General features: G+C 47.5%; 1 protein-coding gene across 3 annotated transcripts in view; it reads right to left on the minus strand.

The window, feature by feature from the left end:
- The window catches only part of LOC119446304 (NAD kinase), a 91,823-nt gene that overhangs the window by 35,842 nt on the left and 36,646 nt on the right, over positions 1–19,335 (minus strand). Inside the window, exon 1 of one of the 3 annotated variants that reach the window (XM_049664071.1) lies at positions 933–2,149. The exons of the other annotated variants lie outside the window; for them this stretch is intronic. Within the exon in view, the coding sequence (XP_049520028.1) occupies positions 933–1,174 (242 nt within the window). The 5' untranslated portion in view covers positions 1,175–2,149. Of the gene's footprint in view, positions 1–932; positions 2,150–19,335 lie in introns of those variants that run through there. 3 annotated transcript variants of the gene reach the window in all.

Consider the following 19,335-nt stretch of genomic DNA (forward strand, 5'->3'; position numbering starts at 1 on the left):
GCCAAATTTGAATGAACTAGTAAGCTAGTTGCGAAGGTGTTTCTGAAACTAGGCTGCTCTACAACAATTTCGGTGCCTCGACTTCAGTGGTAGCTGCCAACCCCACGTACAGCAGTTCAACAAACAGTACAAAAAAAAAAAAAAACAGTAATACATCATTATTGTAGCATTAAGTACTTTCGTTTTGAGTTGTACCAATTATAATAACAATGTGACATGCGAAAGAAGCTCTTGCGAGAGCTCTTTACAGGTTAAGGTGCACAAAATGCAGCAGGTATAAGTAATGAAAACAGTACGTTACTGTTACAATTGAACAAAAGCAAGTATTTAGTCCAATCGTGACGTTATGAAGGCTAGGGTTGCTTTGATGACAGCATTACAAAGGACGAGATTGCATTTTCAAAAACTTGGCACTGCACTCTCGCTTAAAAAATGTTCCAATCGTTTAGGTAAGATATAAGGCGCGTCATGACTGACAGCGAACAGCCTGGCTGATAAAAGCTGATCTACAGACGATCTTCTTTTCCAACCGTTATGATTGAAGCGAAAATGATAATCGAATGTGCGAAAGCGGCACTTTAAACATACCGTGTCGCCTTTGTATTCCAGTGTACAAATGGCCAGCACTAAGTTTTCATCACCCAGAATCAGACAAGGCCATAGGAACAAATCTTCATAACCACCAAGTTCAAAGCATGGGCAGCCGTTATTCGACAGTTTCAAACAGGCAGCCCAATGCCGGATAGTTCGCAACATTTACTAAGGCAACGTGAGAAGGCCTGCAGCTTGCGAAAGCTGGGTACAGCCTTCGTTCCATCGAACGTACCGAAAGAACAAAACGTTATATGAACAGTTTGATTGAACAAGCAGAAGGCGTTTGTCAGCTGCATAACTCGTATGAATTCGCCAAGTCTGCAGCGGCATGCTCGTACCTGAACACGGCGATCCTGGACTTGAGTTGGGACACGCGACACTTCTTGTCGCGCGGGTCTTCGGTCGGAATGTCGGCGAACGTCAGCATCGACGGCTTGCCGCCGGTCGTCGGGAACTTGTCCGTGCGGGCGCCCCCGCCACCATGCAGCTCAACGTTGTTCACGACCTCGTGCACCACGGGCAGATCACCCGTGCAAGGCTCGTCCGCCTCCGGAACGACCGTGTCTTTTAGACTGGTCATGGTACACTGCCGAGTTCCGCAGCCGCAGCTTCCAGTGCAACCTTGACGCGAATTCGTTGCAGCACCCGTTTACTACGCACCGTTGTCTCGGCTGGAAATTTGGGGGGCACGCAGCTTGTCGCCGACTCCTTCACTGATCCTGCAAGTGCAGGACCTGCAGGACCTAGGAAACCAGGAGTGCTACTGCTATGACCAGCACTACTACGTCGTGGTCGAAGAGTTTCTCGTAATGAAAAAAGCTGAGTCTGCGGGCGTCGATTCAGATCAGCAGCTTCATTGATCCTGGAACAGCACGGCTTGAACCAGCCAGGGATCTCCGGCAAGCAGCTGCTGCTACCTTGTTCCAGCCGTGCTCACCAACGTCGTTATCTTGCTGATGGCAATCTGTAGTGTAGCTCGTTTCCTGGCTCCTGACTAACTGTCACCCGCGAGCGGCAGACGTGAATGCTCCGTTGTCCTGTCGCGTGGACAGCTTCTAACCGGTTGGACACCGACCCTAACCGACAGCAGTATAGTTGGCGGTTCAGCGGCGTGAGCCGGACGTCGTCGGCGGCGCTCGGTGAATCAACGCTGTTGCCGCTCGCTTTGGCGGCGAATGCCGCCACAACGAAGACAACACAGCACAAAACGTCGTCGCCGACACATCCACATTTCGCGCGGAGCCTCCCTTCCCCGCCTCTCGACGACGACTAGATAAACACGTTCTTCTTCTCGGCCGCGCACCACACCGCACCAGAAGCATAGGCAGTGGTCTGTTCTCGCCGCTTCACTTCGGCGTTGCGCTGAGAGCGGTAGAACTCACTCTCTGGCGAGTGTGTTTTTTTGTCGCACGCGCCCGCATACGTACGCTCTCTTCCCCTCTAGCCGCAGCTGGCTTCGCCAGGAGAGCGTATAGTGGGAGAGGGTAGACGAGGAGGAGACGTGGTGATCGGCTCGGTGGTGGAGAGAACGGAAGGGGAGCCCCGTTTGTTTTGTGCGCGCGCCCCTATTACAATTCCTACGCGGCGGTCGAGTGGCGCCTGTCGTCGTTGTCGAAACGACCGCGATGCCCTCGAGGCTGTCAGGAATCGAGAGAGCGAAAAGGAGCGCGCGCGCACGCGCAAGTCGTGCAATCTCAGCCGCGCGCAGCACGTGTTTGTGTGTGTGTATGTGCGTACGAGCCGGCGCGTGTGAGATGGCGGCTGCTGCACTCGTGGGACAAACCGGCCTCGATAATTATTAGCCGCCGCGGCGCGTGAATTCGATCGCTCTTATACTGGCGGAGGAGCGACGTCTATCAGCGTCGCGTGTACAGACAGACGGACGGGAGGGGCCTTTGAGGTAGTTTCGAGGGGCCTTTGAGGTGGCTTCGAGGGACCTTTGAGGTGGCTACGAGCCGCTTTCTTTTTTCTCACGTTCGTAAGTTTTGCATACGTAACCGTTTTTTTTTTCTTTCGATTCCTAGATGTTGATAGCTGAGTGTACGTCGCCAAGAACGACTATCCATACGCGTTGGGTCCTTTACTTACTGTCCTGATTTTACAACTTTATTACACCACACTTCCTATAATTGCAATATTTTACTGCCTTTACTACAGTTTAAATTAATCAACAGTGGACGAACGAGGCGAAGTCATAGACCGGAGCCAACGTTTCGACAAGGGAGACTTCCAGTCTGCCTCAACCTGTGAACCTCGGCCTTTGTTTTATACTAATTATATGTCTTGTTCGGAATTATTTCAATAACGTTGTCGTCCCTCGACAACAATCCGCATTATTAAGAGTCACAAAATGTACATTTCGTAAATGGACCCGCATACTAGGGACCATAAACCGTTGAACACTGTGAGCCTATTTCTATCATTGTATCTGAACGCCAATAAATAGTAGCAGAAATTTCGGGCTATAGCCGGCTACTGAACACGAATGTGCTGTGCTGCGTGACCAAGCAAATTCAATGGCATGTTCTGTATTTGTATATCTTCTTCGGTCATGCAGGGCAACATTTGGATCGGCATAACGAAGGAATTCCTTTTGCACGACTCTATTCCTCTGTTATCGCCCAACGCTCACGACCGGCGAATCGTGGTGAGAATTAACGTATAGGCGAAGAGTCGCTCGGTCCATTGACTGACGAGCGGAAAGGAAAATAATTAGAGCAGAATCATTACATCATGATTTCCATGAAATCGAATCCCAGCTGCGCGTGGTCGGGATCACGGTGGCTTTTTGCCTTCCACTGGAACGTGGTAGTGATTGGTGGCGCGCCAGGTACGTTGCCGCTAAAGTGACTGGAATTGCCGGCGTTCGCTCGAGGCGACAATGATGACGTCACGAGCTATAGCTGTGGCGAAAGAAGGAGGGCGTGACGGCCGAGGTCGCGGGCGCGTTTCCCGGATCTGCCGGCGGGTGCCGCACGGGACGACTTCGTTGACTTCCGTCTGCCTGCCTGGCTGCCGTCCGTCTCGCGTGGAGTGATGAGAACGCCGGCGTTTTTGGCTTGCGCCAACGCGGTCGGTGCTACCGGCGTCACGCGTCGAAAGCACCGGCATATGGCCACACAGGAAGGGAAAAAGAAGAAGGAACACGAAACAAAACGCTTGCGCCTGGAGACTAACCGAGAAGAGATAACGCCCCCGACCTTCGTTGTTCCAGTGTCTGCCGCCGAAGGAAGTTCTCTATATTCCGGGTGGCGTTGTTTCCTCTTTCGTTTTCGCTTCTCTCGTTGTGAAGAACTTGGGTTGGTCACGGGGTATGGTGCGTGGAAGGAACGGCTAGAACAAGTCATTCGAGTCGTTTCTCTTTTTTTCCCCTCCACTCGACGTGGGCATGCGTGCAAAAGAGAGTGATTGTCTTCGCCCCTGCAGTGCCGTTCGCACTTCCTTTTATTTGTAACATTTTTTTTAAGGTTTTGCGCTGGCGTTTCTGCCGCATGACGTCATTGAAGAGCCTCGGAGGTCAAGAACGCACCGAGAAGCTCTTTAGCCGGTGAAAAACCCAGAGAAAGGCTGTTTGAAGTTGTAGGAAGACACCGGTGGTGCAAGATGCAAAGCTGCAGGCCTGATTGAGATTTTGCGAATAGATTTACCGCGTACATGAGGGTCCTTGTGCCTGTGTCCGCCGCTTTGCGTCGGCGTGATCGCGGCGTGATCGTCTCATTTGTCACCCAACGCTTGGAGTAACATTGCAGGCCATCAGTCGCGCTAACACCCCCAGCGTCTCCTCGACGTCAGTGTTCTCTCTCTTTCCGTTTCGCCTTTTATTGCAAGAGCAATTTTTGCCGTCGCCGTCGCCGTGATGTTCCATGTCAAGTACTAGTACGATAAAACCGTCGCCGCGCGCCGTATATGCTGTATGTGCGAGTGAAAGCGTGCAAGGAGAGCCGACGATCGCGGTTCAGTCTCGCGAGCGCAGGGGAGCAAAGCGTGGACGAAGCGCGCCGTCTTCCGTCGCGCTCAAGCTTTTTAATAACCCGCCAATTACAAAAAAACGTCTACGCTGAAATTCAGGAAAGTGATCACTATAGAAAAGAAAAGTAGGTGTGCATAAGCGCGGCATTTTATTCTTTTGTGTCTCAGTGTCTGTCATCACTCTGGCCTCAGTGTCCGCAAGGCGGACACTGAGGACAGATATGATGTTCTTGGATCACCGATCAAAAACCCAGAAAAAAAAGAAAGCTTGTCCCAGGGTCCACAGCGGGTTCGCAGAGACAACCGCTTGTTACTTAAAATAGACGTTCTTAGAAAATCTTCTCTAACTTCTCTATAATTAACTATAACTTCTCTATAATAACTTCTCTAAATTCTCTCTATCTTCTCTATGTGGACGCGAACCTTCTCTGCCTCTTGATACTTTACTGAGCAGCACAACGCCTAAGCCACTAAGTTTGTCCCGCATTCGGTTACTCTCATAAACCGCCTGCTACCACACTGTAAAATATCCCCCCCCCCCCCCCCCCCAGCAAAAGTGCATAAGTGTGTAAATCGGTCTCTAACTCACACCTGTACACAGTAAAATAATTTACACCCTTAAAAGTTCATGAGGGTGTAGATCCATTCACAACTCACACCTTTACACCGGTAAATGTGCGTGAGGGTGCAGATCGGTCTATAACTCCCACTTTTACACCCGTAAAATGCATAAGGGTGTAGATCGGTCTATAACTCACCACTCTACACCCTTTTCTGGTATAAGGGTGGGAGTTATATGCAGATTTACACCCTCATGCACTTTTAAGGGTGTAAATTATTTTACAGTGCAGTTCAACACCTTACACAACCAACCGCCGCGGTAGCCCAGTGGCTATGGTGTCCGGCTGTGGAGTTCGAGGTCACGGGCTCGATTCCCGACCGAGGAGAGCGGAATAGGAGAAACGTTTGCGCACTTACATCTAAGTGCGCGTTAAAGTAACCCATGTGACCAGGATTAATCCGGAGTCCCCCCCCCCCCCCCCCCCCGCTATAAACGACGTGCCTCATAACCCAGTGTACAATTACAGGAATCAAATGATTATAGCGCCTTGCAGCAACTATATACTTACTGGTTTGAACACACCGGTGGCTAAAACAGCAGCGCAAGTAATGCAGGAGGCTCTGGAGATGGTGCCGTGTGCTCTCCATTAGCTAAAAGCATTGTTGCACCGCACGTGGGTGACCTCACTGACTTTTTGATCACCCCTTTACTAAAGGGGGAGTTGCTTTTAGCCCATACTACCATCTACGTGTACTGTACCTATCTGTCCCATTTACCCCTTCCCTATATACTTGTGGGGGTAGCAAGGCAGAGGCACGTCCTTCAGGCTGAACGCTCCACCTTTTCAATATTAAATATCTCTCTCTCGGGACCTCAAATCCCACAATTAATTTTCATTTTGACATAATCTAGCCAACTCCTGCTTGTTCCTCCAAATTTTGCTGAGAACATCGTCTGCATGCCTGCTTTTGACAACAATTTCTTCCTGGTCTCCTTTACCTTATAACGATGCGCCTGTGATATTCCGTTAACTCTCGTTGCGCGGCCTTAAGCCATAGCTTCTCGAGTTTCTTCGTTATCTCACGTCAAACACAAAGATCAAAGGAATACATTGTTGCGCTAAGAGGAAACAAAAACACAGAAAGAAAAGTAGGAAACGACAGGTTTGTGCGATGAACCGACCTGTCGTTTCCTACTTTTCTTTCTGTGTATTTGTTTCCTGTTGGCGCAACAATGTATTCCTCAGATCTCAAAGAAGTCGCCCAGCAACAAGTTCTACAAAGCTCAAATTCTGGCTGATGAAATACTGTGCTCTGGAAATACGTGACGTAGGATGCAAAGGAATAGTTATCTTCACGTGCTTTTTAAAAGCTTTGCGTACGTAAAAATCTTGCTCGAGCGTCCCAGTACGCACGCTAAATCGATGCCCTTGCGTTGCGCGCCTCCATGTGGGAAGAGCTTTACGTACGAGCTTTACATACTGTTATCACGAAAAACTTGCGTTTATCGTGATAACAGTATGTAACAGTATAAACTAGAGTTTCTCGTGACAGCCGCACTATAGTATATATTATTAGGATAGCAATTATATGGACACTCCAGGCGAATTGCTGCTGTCGTCATCGGCGTCGCCGTGATGTTACGTACGAAGTCCAAGGGCGATAGCATCTTCGCCGCGCACCGTATTCTATCGATTGAGATGCGTTCATGTGTGCTTGTGCGAGCGTGACACCACGCTTGTTAATTTAGTTAGTAAGCAGATGTTTACAAGTCTATACGGTCGATAAGACTGCTATCCTAACTTAGTACAGATGTCTACTAATTTGCTATCGCAATCAATGCTTGGCCTTTTGGGCGAAACTGCAACGTTTTGTAAGTATAGTATATATAGTCATAGTATAAGACTGAGCGGAATACTTCTCAGTCTTATACCGCAGCCACGCGCTCGCTTTCAATGACCATTGAAATCAAGTGTCACTGAAATCCGCGAGAGTCATTGGCTCAATTCCACGAGCTCCCACAAGAGAGCCAATTAGGCACACAGACAAGAATGGTCTATTTCTTCAATAGTCATTGAAAGCGAGCGCGAAAGGGCATATTGTCATCTACCCGACAGTATAGCGCGAAGCTACAAAGGAAACCCTTCTCGGGTTTCTCTGAAAGAAAAGCTTTGCAGTTGAAGATAAAACAAGTGCGTCCTGGTCCGGGAATCGAACCCGGGACCAATACCTTTCTGGGACATTCGCTCTACCACCAGAGCTAACCAGGATGCTGTCAGATCGCGCAAAGCTATATGGCCAAATAAATCGACAACTCGAAACCCAAGCAGACTGAGAATGACAATTCAGTTCTGCGCGCCATGCAGCCCGCAACGTTGAGGAAGGTTGATGAACGGGAAAATTAACGTCCTCACGTGGCTACAACTCTCTTTCTGAGTTACCCGCAGGGGTTTCTTTTGTAGTTGACTCCGGCTAGTCTTGAACAAACTACGCGGCAGCGGACATGTCTGCAGACAGAGGGCGTGAGGGTAAGGTCCCTAGATAAGCTCACTTTTTATCTGGGGACTTTGTGCACAAGCAACCACAGCGTGTTTGTGAGACATCCACGCACAAACGTCTGCGTACGAGAAATTACAAATGTTGCACGCGTGGCGCGCACGTAACAAAGTGGGATTCTCACATTTGCGTGCGCAAAGCTTCTGAGCATCTGAAATTAAACTGCGTAATAATGGTACGACGCTAAACAAAATGCGCCGATATGGACCTCTAATTAAAGTGTGTTCTGTCAGTGGGACGTGATTTTATGCAGTCCGAACGACCTTCGTCAGAGGCTTGTGCGATGCGCCGCACGATTGCGATGCTCCTCATTTGGCCGCCGAGCCAAGCACGTGCTTTCAGGCTCATTTCGCGTGATTGATATCCAGCGCGACACTCAGCTTGCTGTTGCCTACACACCGAACCAGGGAACCATTATTCACAGCTTCCATATTTTTCACAGACATATTCGTTGATCGAATCTTATTTTGGAGGTTGCGACGTACGGTGGATGGCTATATGCATCAGTGACTACTGTCGAGGACGGTCGCATCGAAACTGTCATTTTTTTTGTCCGCGGCCCATTCGTTCACTACGAGTGCGAAACTAATTTATCATTGGAAGCTTGTTCGAGGGCACTAAGTCGGGTGCACGCACGCACTTAGTCATGAAATGCTTTAACAGTTCTCTCGCTTTCCTATTTCGAGCTGGAAAAAAAAATAATAAACACGAAACTCTTCATGCAAAATAGGTTGATCGAACGTTTCTCACTGCGGTATATAGAGCTTCTCCGTTGAAGGTATTAAAATTGAATTCTGGGATTTTACGTCGAAACCATGATGTGATCGTGAGTCACGCCGTTTTGGAGGGTTCCGGATTATTTCCGGATGACAGTATACAATTCTATGGTATACTGATTATTTTCTCTTTTTCCATTCCGCTCAACCACATAATTAGTATTAATTAATTGATCATGTACCCAAATATTATAATTAGATGAAAAGTGTCAATGAGAATATTGTAGAGCAACATGAAAAACTTCCGATACAGCTTTCTGCTTCTCAATACGTGCTACATAAAAGCGTTTTTCCGTGCGTGAAAGAAGCCCTCGAATACAAGAAAAATAGCCGCGCGACTGGCGGCTCGAAGGGGTTTTGTAAAATAGCCAACAAATAATCTGAATATCTCCAAGCGACGGCAAATAACCTAACCTTGGTTCTGTCCAGCTACGTGGTATTTGCATATCTTTAAAGTTTGGCTGAAGTTAAGTGGGACAACCTGTATACGGTTCGACTGCGCAAATATATTCGTGCAGGAGCGGCATGGGCTCTTCGGTAACCAGTGTAGGGCGCTGAGAACTGGCTAACCTCACCGTCTTTCCATCTATTCCTCCTCCCTTCCTTCGTTTTAATCATTGTTGTTCGGAAACTAAAAATACTGACTTTATTTGCAATGCACCCTGCTCCAGCTGGGAAAAATGTAGGAGCCCATGTTACAGGTAACAGGCTTTTATATCAGCCCGGAACCTTTGCTTGAAGATCACCGTGTGATCGGAGTTGGAACAACATCAAAGGTTGGACGCAGGCGCGCAGACGGGGGTGGGGTGTTGGGGCTGCAGCCTCCCCCTCCCCGAAATTTTTTCGTGCCGGCATGCACCGCCGACCAAAACTACCACCGACGCCGGGAATCATTCTGTATTCTGTCTACAATGTCTTTTTCACGCTCGAAAAGGCATTTTGGCACGAACATTCCGAACTCGGGCTGGATTTCATGGCAACACCCTTGCACCTGGAGTCACGCAACGCAAGGAGCCCCATCCGAGCACAAACTTTCAAGGGCTTTTTTGATAGCGAGCGGGCGCGTTGCGGCATCTCGCAGCGGCCACGGAATCTACGGAGCGCATGGATTTTTATTACGAAACTTTATGGGTATAAAGTTCTCATAAACTTTTGACGCGAAAGGTGCACTGACATTTCCAAAGGCGTGCTTTAAAAGATTTTCAATTCTGGAACTTTATGGGCTTAATGCTCTTATACACATGGGCCAACATGCGTGCACCGGAGCCCTCGTGACCGAGCCGTTCCAGAAATGAAAGCACGCGCTCGCAATATTCCACACATACGAAAATACTAAATATCACCGTCACTGTGAGCTAGCAGCTGATAATTTTCTCCAAACATTTTCAGGAAGCGTGCCCAATGTGATCGATCAGCTGGACCAGGGCAGACAAAGTAAAATTTGAGAAAACAGAAGAAAGTCAATGGCCTATTATTCAGGAAATTCTTTTTGCGGGCGACAAGGTCTGGCTCTCTGTGGCCGCAGGGACAGTGGCCCTATGGATTAAAGGATAGCCCCCGCTGAAAATACAGGTATTTTCAAAGCGCTTCTTCGCAAGCGAGCTGATTGTGGAGATACAAATCTGAGGAACCATTTGGAAAGTTGCCCCAGTAATGCCTCGGTATCTAAGTCCAGATGCAGAAAACCAAATGATAGAAATTTGTGATGAAAATATCAAAGAAACTCTAGTTGCAAAAGCAGGCTGCTTCTCCATACTTCCTGACGAAACGACGGACATCGCTGCAATCGAACAGCCCACTGTTTGTGCAAGGTACCTAAGCAAGGATGCCAACGACATCGAGGGAGTGTTTTAGGTTTTAGCACCGGAATATATGCCCTCTCTCATTGTGACTGCAGGTTCTATGTAAATGTGTACAAACTGCTGCAGATTCTAGTCATCCTTCCAGTGACCTCTGCCAGCGCAGAGAGAATATCTTTAACAAGAGTTTACTAAAAGACTACTTGCGCTCTACAATGTCTGTGGAACGCATGGTTAGGCTGGCGCTTCTATACACCCACAGAGACGTCGGCATCAACGTATCCGAAGTCACTGACCGCTTCGGTCAGCTTCCCCGCCGAGAGAAGTTTGTCCTTTAGATAGCGCAGCAGCAAAAATCTATGCAAGTTAAAAGCTCTGTTCCTTCCGGTCCATAAGCTCATAATTATGAAAACGTATGACTGTTCGTTAGCTTTTAAAACCGCAGAAATTTTAGCCGTTTATTCTAGCGGTTAGCATCATGATCAAAATTATCATGCGAATGCGAAAATTACGAGCACATCAATAACCAATCTTGAGCGACCTTGCTCATTGAAAGCTCGGCCCACGCGGCGTTTGCCAAAAACAATCTCGGATATTGAGTGGTTCAACTTGGCGCATCATCTGCGGCTTTCGTTTGTCCTTTTCTTTCCTTTTTAGCTACCTGCTTTTACTTCTTTTTTGAAACGAAGCAATACCCTCCTTTAATTTTGGGTGAAGAATAATTGTTGCCGCTGTGCAGGCAGTTAAATTACACATGCATTTTCGTACTGATTTCTGCATTATTTCTCTATTATTCTACCCATATGGCGCTGTCGCGACCACCGCATGGCCCGAGTACATATCACGACTTCTGCGATCATAGTTTTGTTCTTGCCTAGACCATCTGTCTTTCTGTGGCGAAGTTTACTATCTGTGACTGCGCAACATGTTTATTTGTCTTGTTTGACGGATTATATACAGTGACGTTTGCTTAAATACGTAGATTTATTGGAGACTTAGACGTATATTTAAACATCTTGTTGCAAGGTTTTGTGTATACAAGCAGTGAACTTTGTTTCCAGCGACACTTTTTTGCCCTTGAAGTTGTATCTTCGACTTTGTATATTTCATTCTATCTTCGCATTTTTAATGTATATTTTGCAGAACTCTTACTTTTTATTTGTACTCACTGTTGCGAGTGTAATCTCGGTGTAATTACATACACGACCGGTAACAGCTGCTCCTGCGCAATCTATTGCAACGAGGGACAACGTCAGTGAGTTTTTTTTCCTCGCCGTTGCATATGTGCAAAAATGTAAACAAAGTTCTTCAATGACACAGATTCATCAAAATATGTGTCCTCACCTTATTCATTTCTTGGCCTTTACGTTTTTCATATCAGCTGCATGCACTGCTTTGCTGGTTTCGAACTGATATAGTTCTAAAGTTCGTGTGATATTTTCTTGACTTATTAAATAGACAAAAAGAAAACGCGGAAGCATTGCTATCAGTTATTTCTGCCACAATTTTTGGGACATACGAATATATTCTTTTATGAAAAAATACATATTTTACTTGACAGTGCGTAGCGTTCAATAATTCGTTTGCAGCATCTACTATACAATGCCATTGCCATGATCAGTAGATTATTCATGTATTTGATACCTCGAGAAATTATATAAGGAGGAGGCCGCGCTGCAACGTCAGCCCCCCCCCCCCCAACAAAACTTCTGGCTACGCCACTGGTTGGACGCCGTAGTTGGCCCCCGTCTGCTTCAACGGCAGTTATTTTTCGTCCGATTTTTCCAAGGCGGTGAGATCGAAATGCGACCAGAGTCCGAAATGAATTGCGCAATCTCAACAGCGTTTAGTCTCGCTTTCGATTGCTATACTTGGCCACTGACTTCGCTCACCGGACGAGACGATTTGTTCCAATCGGCAGGGGCTCACGCGAGTTTAAACGACAGCGAGCTTTCAAGGCAAGTTTCGGATGCAGCAATCCAACAATCTTAGCAGTCTCTTTTTGCAACGTAAAAAAAGAAAAAACAGAATGTGTGCAGCAAGCGAATGCCAATCTATCTACCTGCCGTTTTCCTTGTTGGGACTGCCGCCCTCTCGTAAAACAATTATAGTTTGGCTCGCACGGATGGCAAATTGACTCCACTTTGCGAAAGTGGTAACGAAATAACATGCGCGCCTATCCCTGGCTGTGTCACATTATGAAAGCAGCGCTGCTTGTCTTGTGCAAATGTTCGTTTTTTTAATTGTTTGTACATTGTCAGTTGTACCGTGCCCTTGCTTTGACGTTTCTGACATCTTGAAAAACGCGGTGTTGGACCTGTCGAACCCATCGAAGGGCTTGTCTGTGTCGTCACTTCTTCGCTCAATTTCATCACCCGGACGCTATACATATCGTTGAAAGCGAGTACAAGGTGATGTTGAAAAAAAAAAAAGTGCTTTGGCGCCGATTCTGTTTTCGCAAGGTTCCTTGTAATGAAGCGAAACTCACTGTTTTCACACCTGATTTGGCATACACCATTCGTTGTTGCCTACACCTTGCCTTATCCCGCTGCAAGAGCTCAAAGTCCTGTTTCAAATTTTGCATAAATTCTACTCAACGGAGGCGCATCACGCACAAGCTAGCAAGCGAGAAATATGAGGAAGTTCAGCAGTCTCCAAGGAAGCTAGAAAAACACGGAGAAGATGCCCTTTTTTATGTACTTTTTAATTCAGCATCTTTCTTCACTTAGGGCATATCGCAAGCGCGCCTGCGGATTGATGGCTACATGGTTGTCATAGTAACTCTGCGTACGTGTGCGGTTACATACGGTGCGCGTTCTTCTTTAAGCCTACCTTAACTGCATTCGATGTACAAGCAGGAAAAGTTACTGTGATTGATTTCATAGGCGCACTTTCTGGTAAACCAAGCACGCGTGATAGTTGCAAAACAGAGAGCTTCAATTTAAGAAACAAAAAGGTAGGTAAGGTGGGGTAAAAAGCAACTGCCATGTAGTTGAACATTCACCCTGAATCGTAATAGAGCGGCTGTCTTCTGCAGGCTTTGCCGGTCACAGCAATGATCAGACGAGGTATGCCATTGGCGCCCCGCTACTATAAGGACCGTCGAAAGGACGTGAGTAAAAGGTTGCCCGGGCAGCTCATGTCACTTCTTGCGAGAAATGAGGTTGTTGTTGTTGGTTCTGCTTTCCTTGTTGTTTTTAATAAAGAGAAGTTTTCTTAGCAAAACCACCCGGACTTCGGTGACAGTGGCTGCTGGGTGGTGCTGTCTTCCCGAATAGCTCACACGCACAAAATGAAACTAAAAGTTACGTCTGCGATAGTGAGATTGATCCTCGGTATCCCAGCACAACAGCACGACGCTCTAACAATTAAACCACAATCGTTCTTTTTTATTCTTTCCTTTCTTTGGTGTGAGAGTCTAATGTAAGAAACCCAGTGGCCAGGAAGAGTTGAACTTGTGTACCCGAAAGAGTTCTAGCGTTACGTCGGGCTGTACTAGGCTGTCACTTCTACTGTGACCTATGAGCGTCTCTACCTGGCTGTGTGTGTTTGAACTGCAGGTTGGTTGGTGACCTGTCAATGCAGGTTAATAAAAAAGAAGACAGAAGACTGGTGCGACTTTGCAGAATCACAACCCAATCTCCAATGAAACTATTTCTTTTGAGCAGTTGCAATAAGAATTTCAGTTGCCTGTAATTAAATCGCATACTTGAAAACGTTGCCTGCATATCACTCGTCCGTTTGAAACCTATAGATTCTGGCATATCACGCTTGCGAGTAATTGTTAAGATTTTTTTTTTTACAAAGGTTAGGAAATGTTTACAGTATTTTCATCCACACACATCTTACTTTCCGATAAGATTGGCCGTAATGTTCTCACCTTTTCAATAAATTTGATATTGGTTGTACTTATAGTTCAAGGGCTGCATAGATTAAATTTTGTCCCATTCCTAAAACAAACTTATATCGAGACCGGAGCGCTTGCATGCATAATTTATTTCAAGAAAACCCAATTAGCCCACACACCTTTAACTTTGCCTACATATTACCCATAAACTACCCCTTACTTCAACAAAATATAAACATGGTGCCTCATTCAGCACCCCAAGTACACCGGGATAACATATTCTACGAATTTCGTATAACGCGTGAAAATAGGGAGCTAACTAGGGTTAAATAATTATTATAGCGATACCAATTATAAGGACACTCCAGGCGCATTTCTGCCGTCGCCGTCGAAGTGAGGTTCCGTGTAAAGTCCAAGGGCGATAACATAGTCGCCGCGCGCCGTATGCTGTATGTGCGAGTGACAGCGCTCGAGGGTGAGCCGGTGATCGCGGCTCAATCTCGTGCACGCAAGGAAGGGAAGCGAGAAGGCAGCGCGCCGTCTTCCTGTCACGCGCAACGCTCTGGGGGGAGGAGAGGGAGGGGGGCTTCTACTCCTGGAGGCCCGAGCAGTCCCGCGCGCCCGCCGGGGCCGCAAGGCTCTGCGGGGAGGGTGGGGAAGGGGGGGGGGGGGGGTTAAGGGCGCGCGCGCCCGCCTGAGCCGCTGTATCTTCAAAGCCCTCTGCGGCGGGTACAGAGTCCGCCCTGCGCTGTGTTTTGGCGGCCTTAGTTCACGTTGATGCAGAGCGGCAGCACGAAGGTCAATAGACCGATCCCACCGGCCAGTTTCACGACGCCACCGCTGCCGCGGTGCATGCTGGTACTTGTAGTCATCCGGCCGCTCCAGCCGCCCGGAGTGCCTGTACGTCCTGTTTCCGAACGATTTTTCGCAATTTTTATGGTTCGTGTAGAGCCATCGTGCGATGGGTGGATTGACCTGCTGCGTTCCTGGGTGCTACAACAACCACACAAGAGAAAAAGGCTTCGCATTCTGTGTGTTTTCTAAAGAGCGAAAGCTTCGAGAGACGTGGATCCAACGGATTAATAGCTGGTAATGGTAATACACAGCGCGAGAAGAAACACGTGGACGAGTAGCGGCCGCATTTCGATGTTGGCAAAATGCGAAAACACCCGTGTACTTAGATTTCCCGGAATTTATAGATTATTTGTCAATTATCGATTAGCTATTGATTAGCTATCGATTGGCTATCGCAAGGTACTGACCACGTATTTGGGCTACCAAGTCATCTCCAGCATTTCCCGAAATTTATTGATTATTGATCGATTATCGATTAGCTATTGATTAGCTATCAATTGACTATTGCAAGGTATTGGCCACGTATTTGGGCTAGGCTAAGAACTACGAAGTCATCCCCAGCATTTTCGAAATTTATTGATTATTGATCGATTATCGATTAGCTATTGATTGGCTATCGCAAGGTATTGGCCACGTATTTGGGCTAGGTTAAGCACTACCAAGTCATGCCTAGCATTTTCCGGAATTTATTGATTATTGATCGATTATCGATTAGCTATTGTTAGCTATATATTGGCTATCGCAAGGTACGTATTGGCCACGCATTTGGGCTAGGCTAAGAACTACGAAGTCATCCCCAGCATTTTCCGGAATTAAATGATCGATTATTCATGAGCTATCTATTGGCTATTGCAAGGGATTGGCCACGTTTTGGGCTAGGCTAAGCACTGCCAAGTCACCCCCAGCATTTCCCGAAATTTATTGATTATTGATCGATTATCGATCAGCTATTGATTGGCTATCGCAGGTATTGGACACGTATTTGAGCTAGGCTAAGAACTTACTCCAGCGTTTCGAAAGCGAGTTTCCGCGATCATCGAGTGAGATGCGTTCATGTTTGATGGTGTGTGCGTTGCACCATGCTTGTTAATTTAGTTAGTAAGCCTTTGTTTACAAGTTTGTACGGTCTATAAAACTGCTATGCTTACTTCGTATAGCGGTCCACTAATTTGCTATCGCAATCGATGCTTCGCCTTTCGGGCGAAACCGCGACATTTTTGCAACACTGTTAATTAAGCCAGAAACGTTATTAAAGTTTCGTTACACATGGGATTTGTAGTTGTGTCAGGGCAACTTGTGCTAAGCTTTGTGCCGCCCGTAAAACACACTCATAACTCCTCGGAGCGCTAACATGCGTAATTTACCGTAAAAGCCGCAAGCTCCTAATTAAGCTAGGGACGTTAAAGATTTGACCCAAGCATTACACTTAACATTCCCACATTTCCACAACATATGAACTTGGTGTCCGATACAGTTTATTTAGGACTGGTAAACCATTGCGCATAACGGCCGCATCGACACTCTGGTACAATTGAATGAGTAATTTGCTACAATGGCTAGATTTAATCTACACGCTTTTAACTTCGCATACTAATTTGCCACATTGCTACTACAATTTTCGATAAATTTGAGCTCGGTGACATTTGTAATTCTGCCCGCGGGGCAAGAAGCTAAATTTTGCGCCGCTCGTAAAACACGCTCATACCACTCCTGGGCGCTTGCATACGCAATTTATTGCAAAAGGCGCAAATAACACGCACACATTTAATTTTGTCTACGCATAATCCATTGGGTGCATCTCATTTTTACCACATGTAAACAAGGTGCGATGTTATGTTCAGTGAGGACAACTGCGAAACCAACTATACGAACGTCGTATATAACGCATGAGAAAATAAAAAAGACCAAGAGTTCAGTAGTTCTTGCAAAGCTCATAATTAAGTGAGGGACGGTAATGTTTTCCAAGACATTCCAAATAACACACACACACATACACAAATACACGCACACACAAACGCACACACGCGCGCTAACACACACAAACTCACACGCATGAACACGCACATGCACACACACAAACACAAGCATATACACAAACACACGCACACACAAACACACACGCGCACACACAAACAGACACGCGCACACACGCGTACGCTCACACAAACTCACACATACAATGGGGAAAGGAGAGATGTAAAAGGGTGTTTAAGTTCTCCGCGCTCAGTAATGTACTTGGTGATTATGGTTGTTTCTTAATGAAAAAAGATATTGCTCTTACGGGACTGTTTCACCGGTACACAACAGGGAAAAAGCCTACAGCATAAAACGGGTGAAAGCGAAAGCACGCCGTATTAAGAGGCGCAGGTTGTCTCGCGCTCCAGTTGCGCGAGTTCGACAGCTAAATTCATCAATACAAACGAGGCGTGAAAAATTTCTGGCACGTACGCCGAAATCTCTCGAATATAACAATGACAGGGTGTAAACGTAAGCAGTCGAGAAAGTGCTATCGTTCGAGAGGAGCACGAAGATTAAGGTCCGCCGCCGCCGAAACCGTTAGACCGAAACGGGGTCTTTCAAGACGGCGATCAGAAAGCGCGGCACCACAGGGCGCTGAACGTCGTCGCCGCCCTTGCACTTAGGGCCGCACTCTTGTCTTGTCTTGTCTCCAAATAGCCACTACGGGGGCTGCACTTCTTTCACAGTGTTTTAGTTGTTGTTGTTTTCGTAGTCGTCGTTCCCAATCGATACGGTACAACCATCTCCATGAAGAGAAAAGTGTTTCGGTTTGGCAGAGGTGGTCATTTCGTATCGTAGACACCGCAACTATCTTGTTCAAAGTGGATATACCTGACTTACTCTGTGCTAGAATTTGGTATTACTATACGGTTCAATAAAGCTTAAAGGTGAACCTAGTTGCACCTCTCTTTGCTCCCACGTGATCGATATTATCGGCTTTCTTCTGAGTTAGATGGTGTCAAATCCCAGCGTACAGCGCCCGATGTACAAGTAAACAAAGCACAAATGCTTCCGAATGGTGTTTAACTGGAGCTAGTTGTTTTATACAGTTAAGGCAATGAGCCCAGCTGAACTCAGGACGACGGACAAAAGAAAGTAGCAGTTCCGTCCCAAAGGCAAAGCATCGATCACGATAGCAAATGTAGACAGCTATACGAAATCAGGATAGCAGTTTTATCGGCCGTATAAACTTGTAGGCGCTCGCTTACTTACTAAATTAAATATAATGGTGTCACGCGCGTACACTCGCTGTCAAAACGCTGGAGGGGGAAAGTGCGGCTGCAGCGGCGAGTGAACCTTCGTGCTGCCTCTCGCTTGAACGAGAACTAAGCAGCGAGGACAGAGCGCACACGAAGCTGTCAGCACTATCAGAAATTGAGTCGCCAGTTGCCCTTGCGCCCGGTCGCAAGATACGCATTTGGTGCCGCAGCTAAACGTTGCCTCCCCTCTCCCTACCTCCCATCCCCCCACGGCCATTCGCACGACGGAAAACGTCGCGTTTGCTCTCCGCCGTGCGTTCGCTCTCGGTGAAAGCGCAGTTCCTCGCGCGCTTTCACTCGCACATACAGCACACGGCGCGCGGCTACGATTTTATCGCCCTTGGACTTTATACGCAAACTCACGGTGACGGCGATGGCTGAAATCCACTTGGAGTGTCCATATAATTTCTATCGCAATAAAAATCACAATTTCACCATAAGGGTCAAATAATGAATACAATAGCAAAATGTTCGAATATTACACCAATTGAGGGCTAGGTCGCAGCTTTTGTAGCAGTATGAGTTGTAGTAAACATAAGCTTGCTAAGATAAATACGCGTGGTGTGACACGCGCAGACACGCATGGACAGAAAGAACTCGGTGACAGCGAGCAGCATCGGCTAAAACTACAGGATCTTGTTGGCGTTGTCGCTTCGCGTCAGCCTCGCGTTCCGGTACTGTGCATGTTCACAGCGCGGGCAAGATGTGCGTCCGCTTCGTGCTTTTGAACTGCAGAGGTTCGAACTCCGCCTGTTGTTCCCGCAGCGCTGCGTCTGGGCGCCTCCAGGGCTGAGCAAAGGAGGCATTGGCTGAGCAGCAGCACGTTGTTCCTGCGTCTGGACTAGAGCACTGCACGGGCCCGGGCCGGCCCGCGGGCCGGGCCGGGCCGTCCGAAGCGTTTGTCGGCGGGCTCGGGCCGGATCCGGGCTTAAAGCCGCGGGCCCGGGCCAGGCTCGGGCTTGAGGCCGCGGGCCCGGGCCGGGCTCGGGCTTGAAGCCACGGGCCAGGGCCACACTCGGGCCCGCTCATTGAAGGGCCTAAGTAGGCCTTCGAGCACACGCGACCGTTATGCATTGCATGGTTCAATGCATTCTGTGCCA

Source organism: Dermacentor silvarum, chromosome 3 (genome assembly GCF_013339745.2).
Source record: "Dermacentor silvarum isolate Dsil-2018 chromosome 3, BIME_Dsil_1.4, whole genome shotgun sequence".
Classification (NCBI taxonomy): Eukaryota; Metazoa; Arthropoda; class Arachnida; order Ixodida; family Ixodidae; genus Dermacentor; species Dermacentor silvarum.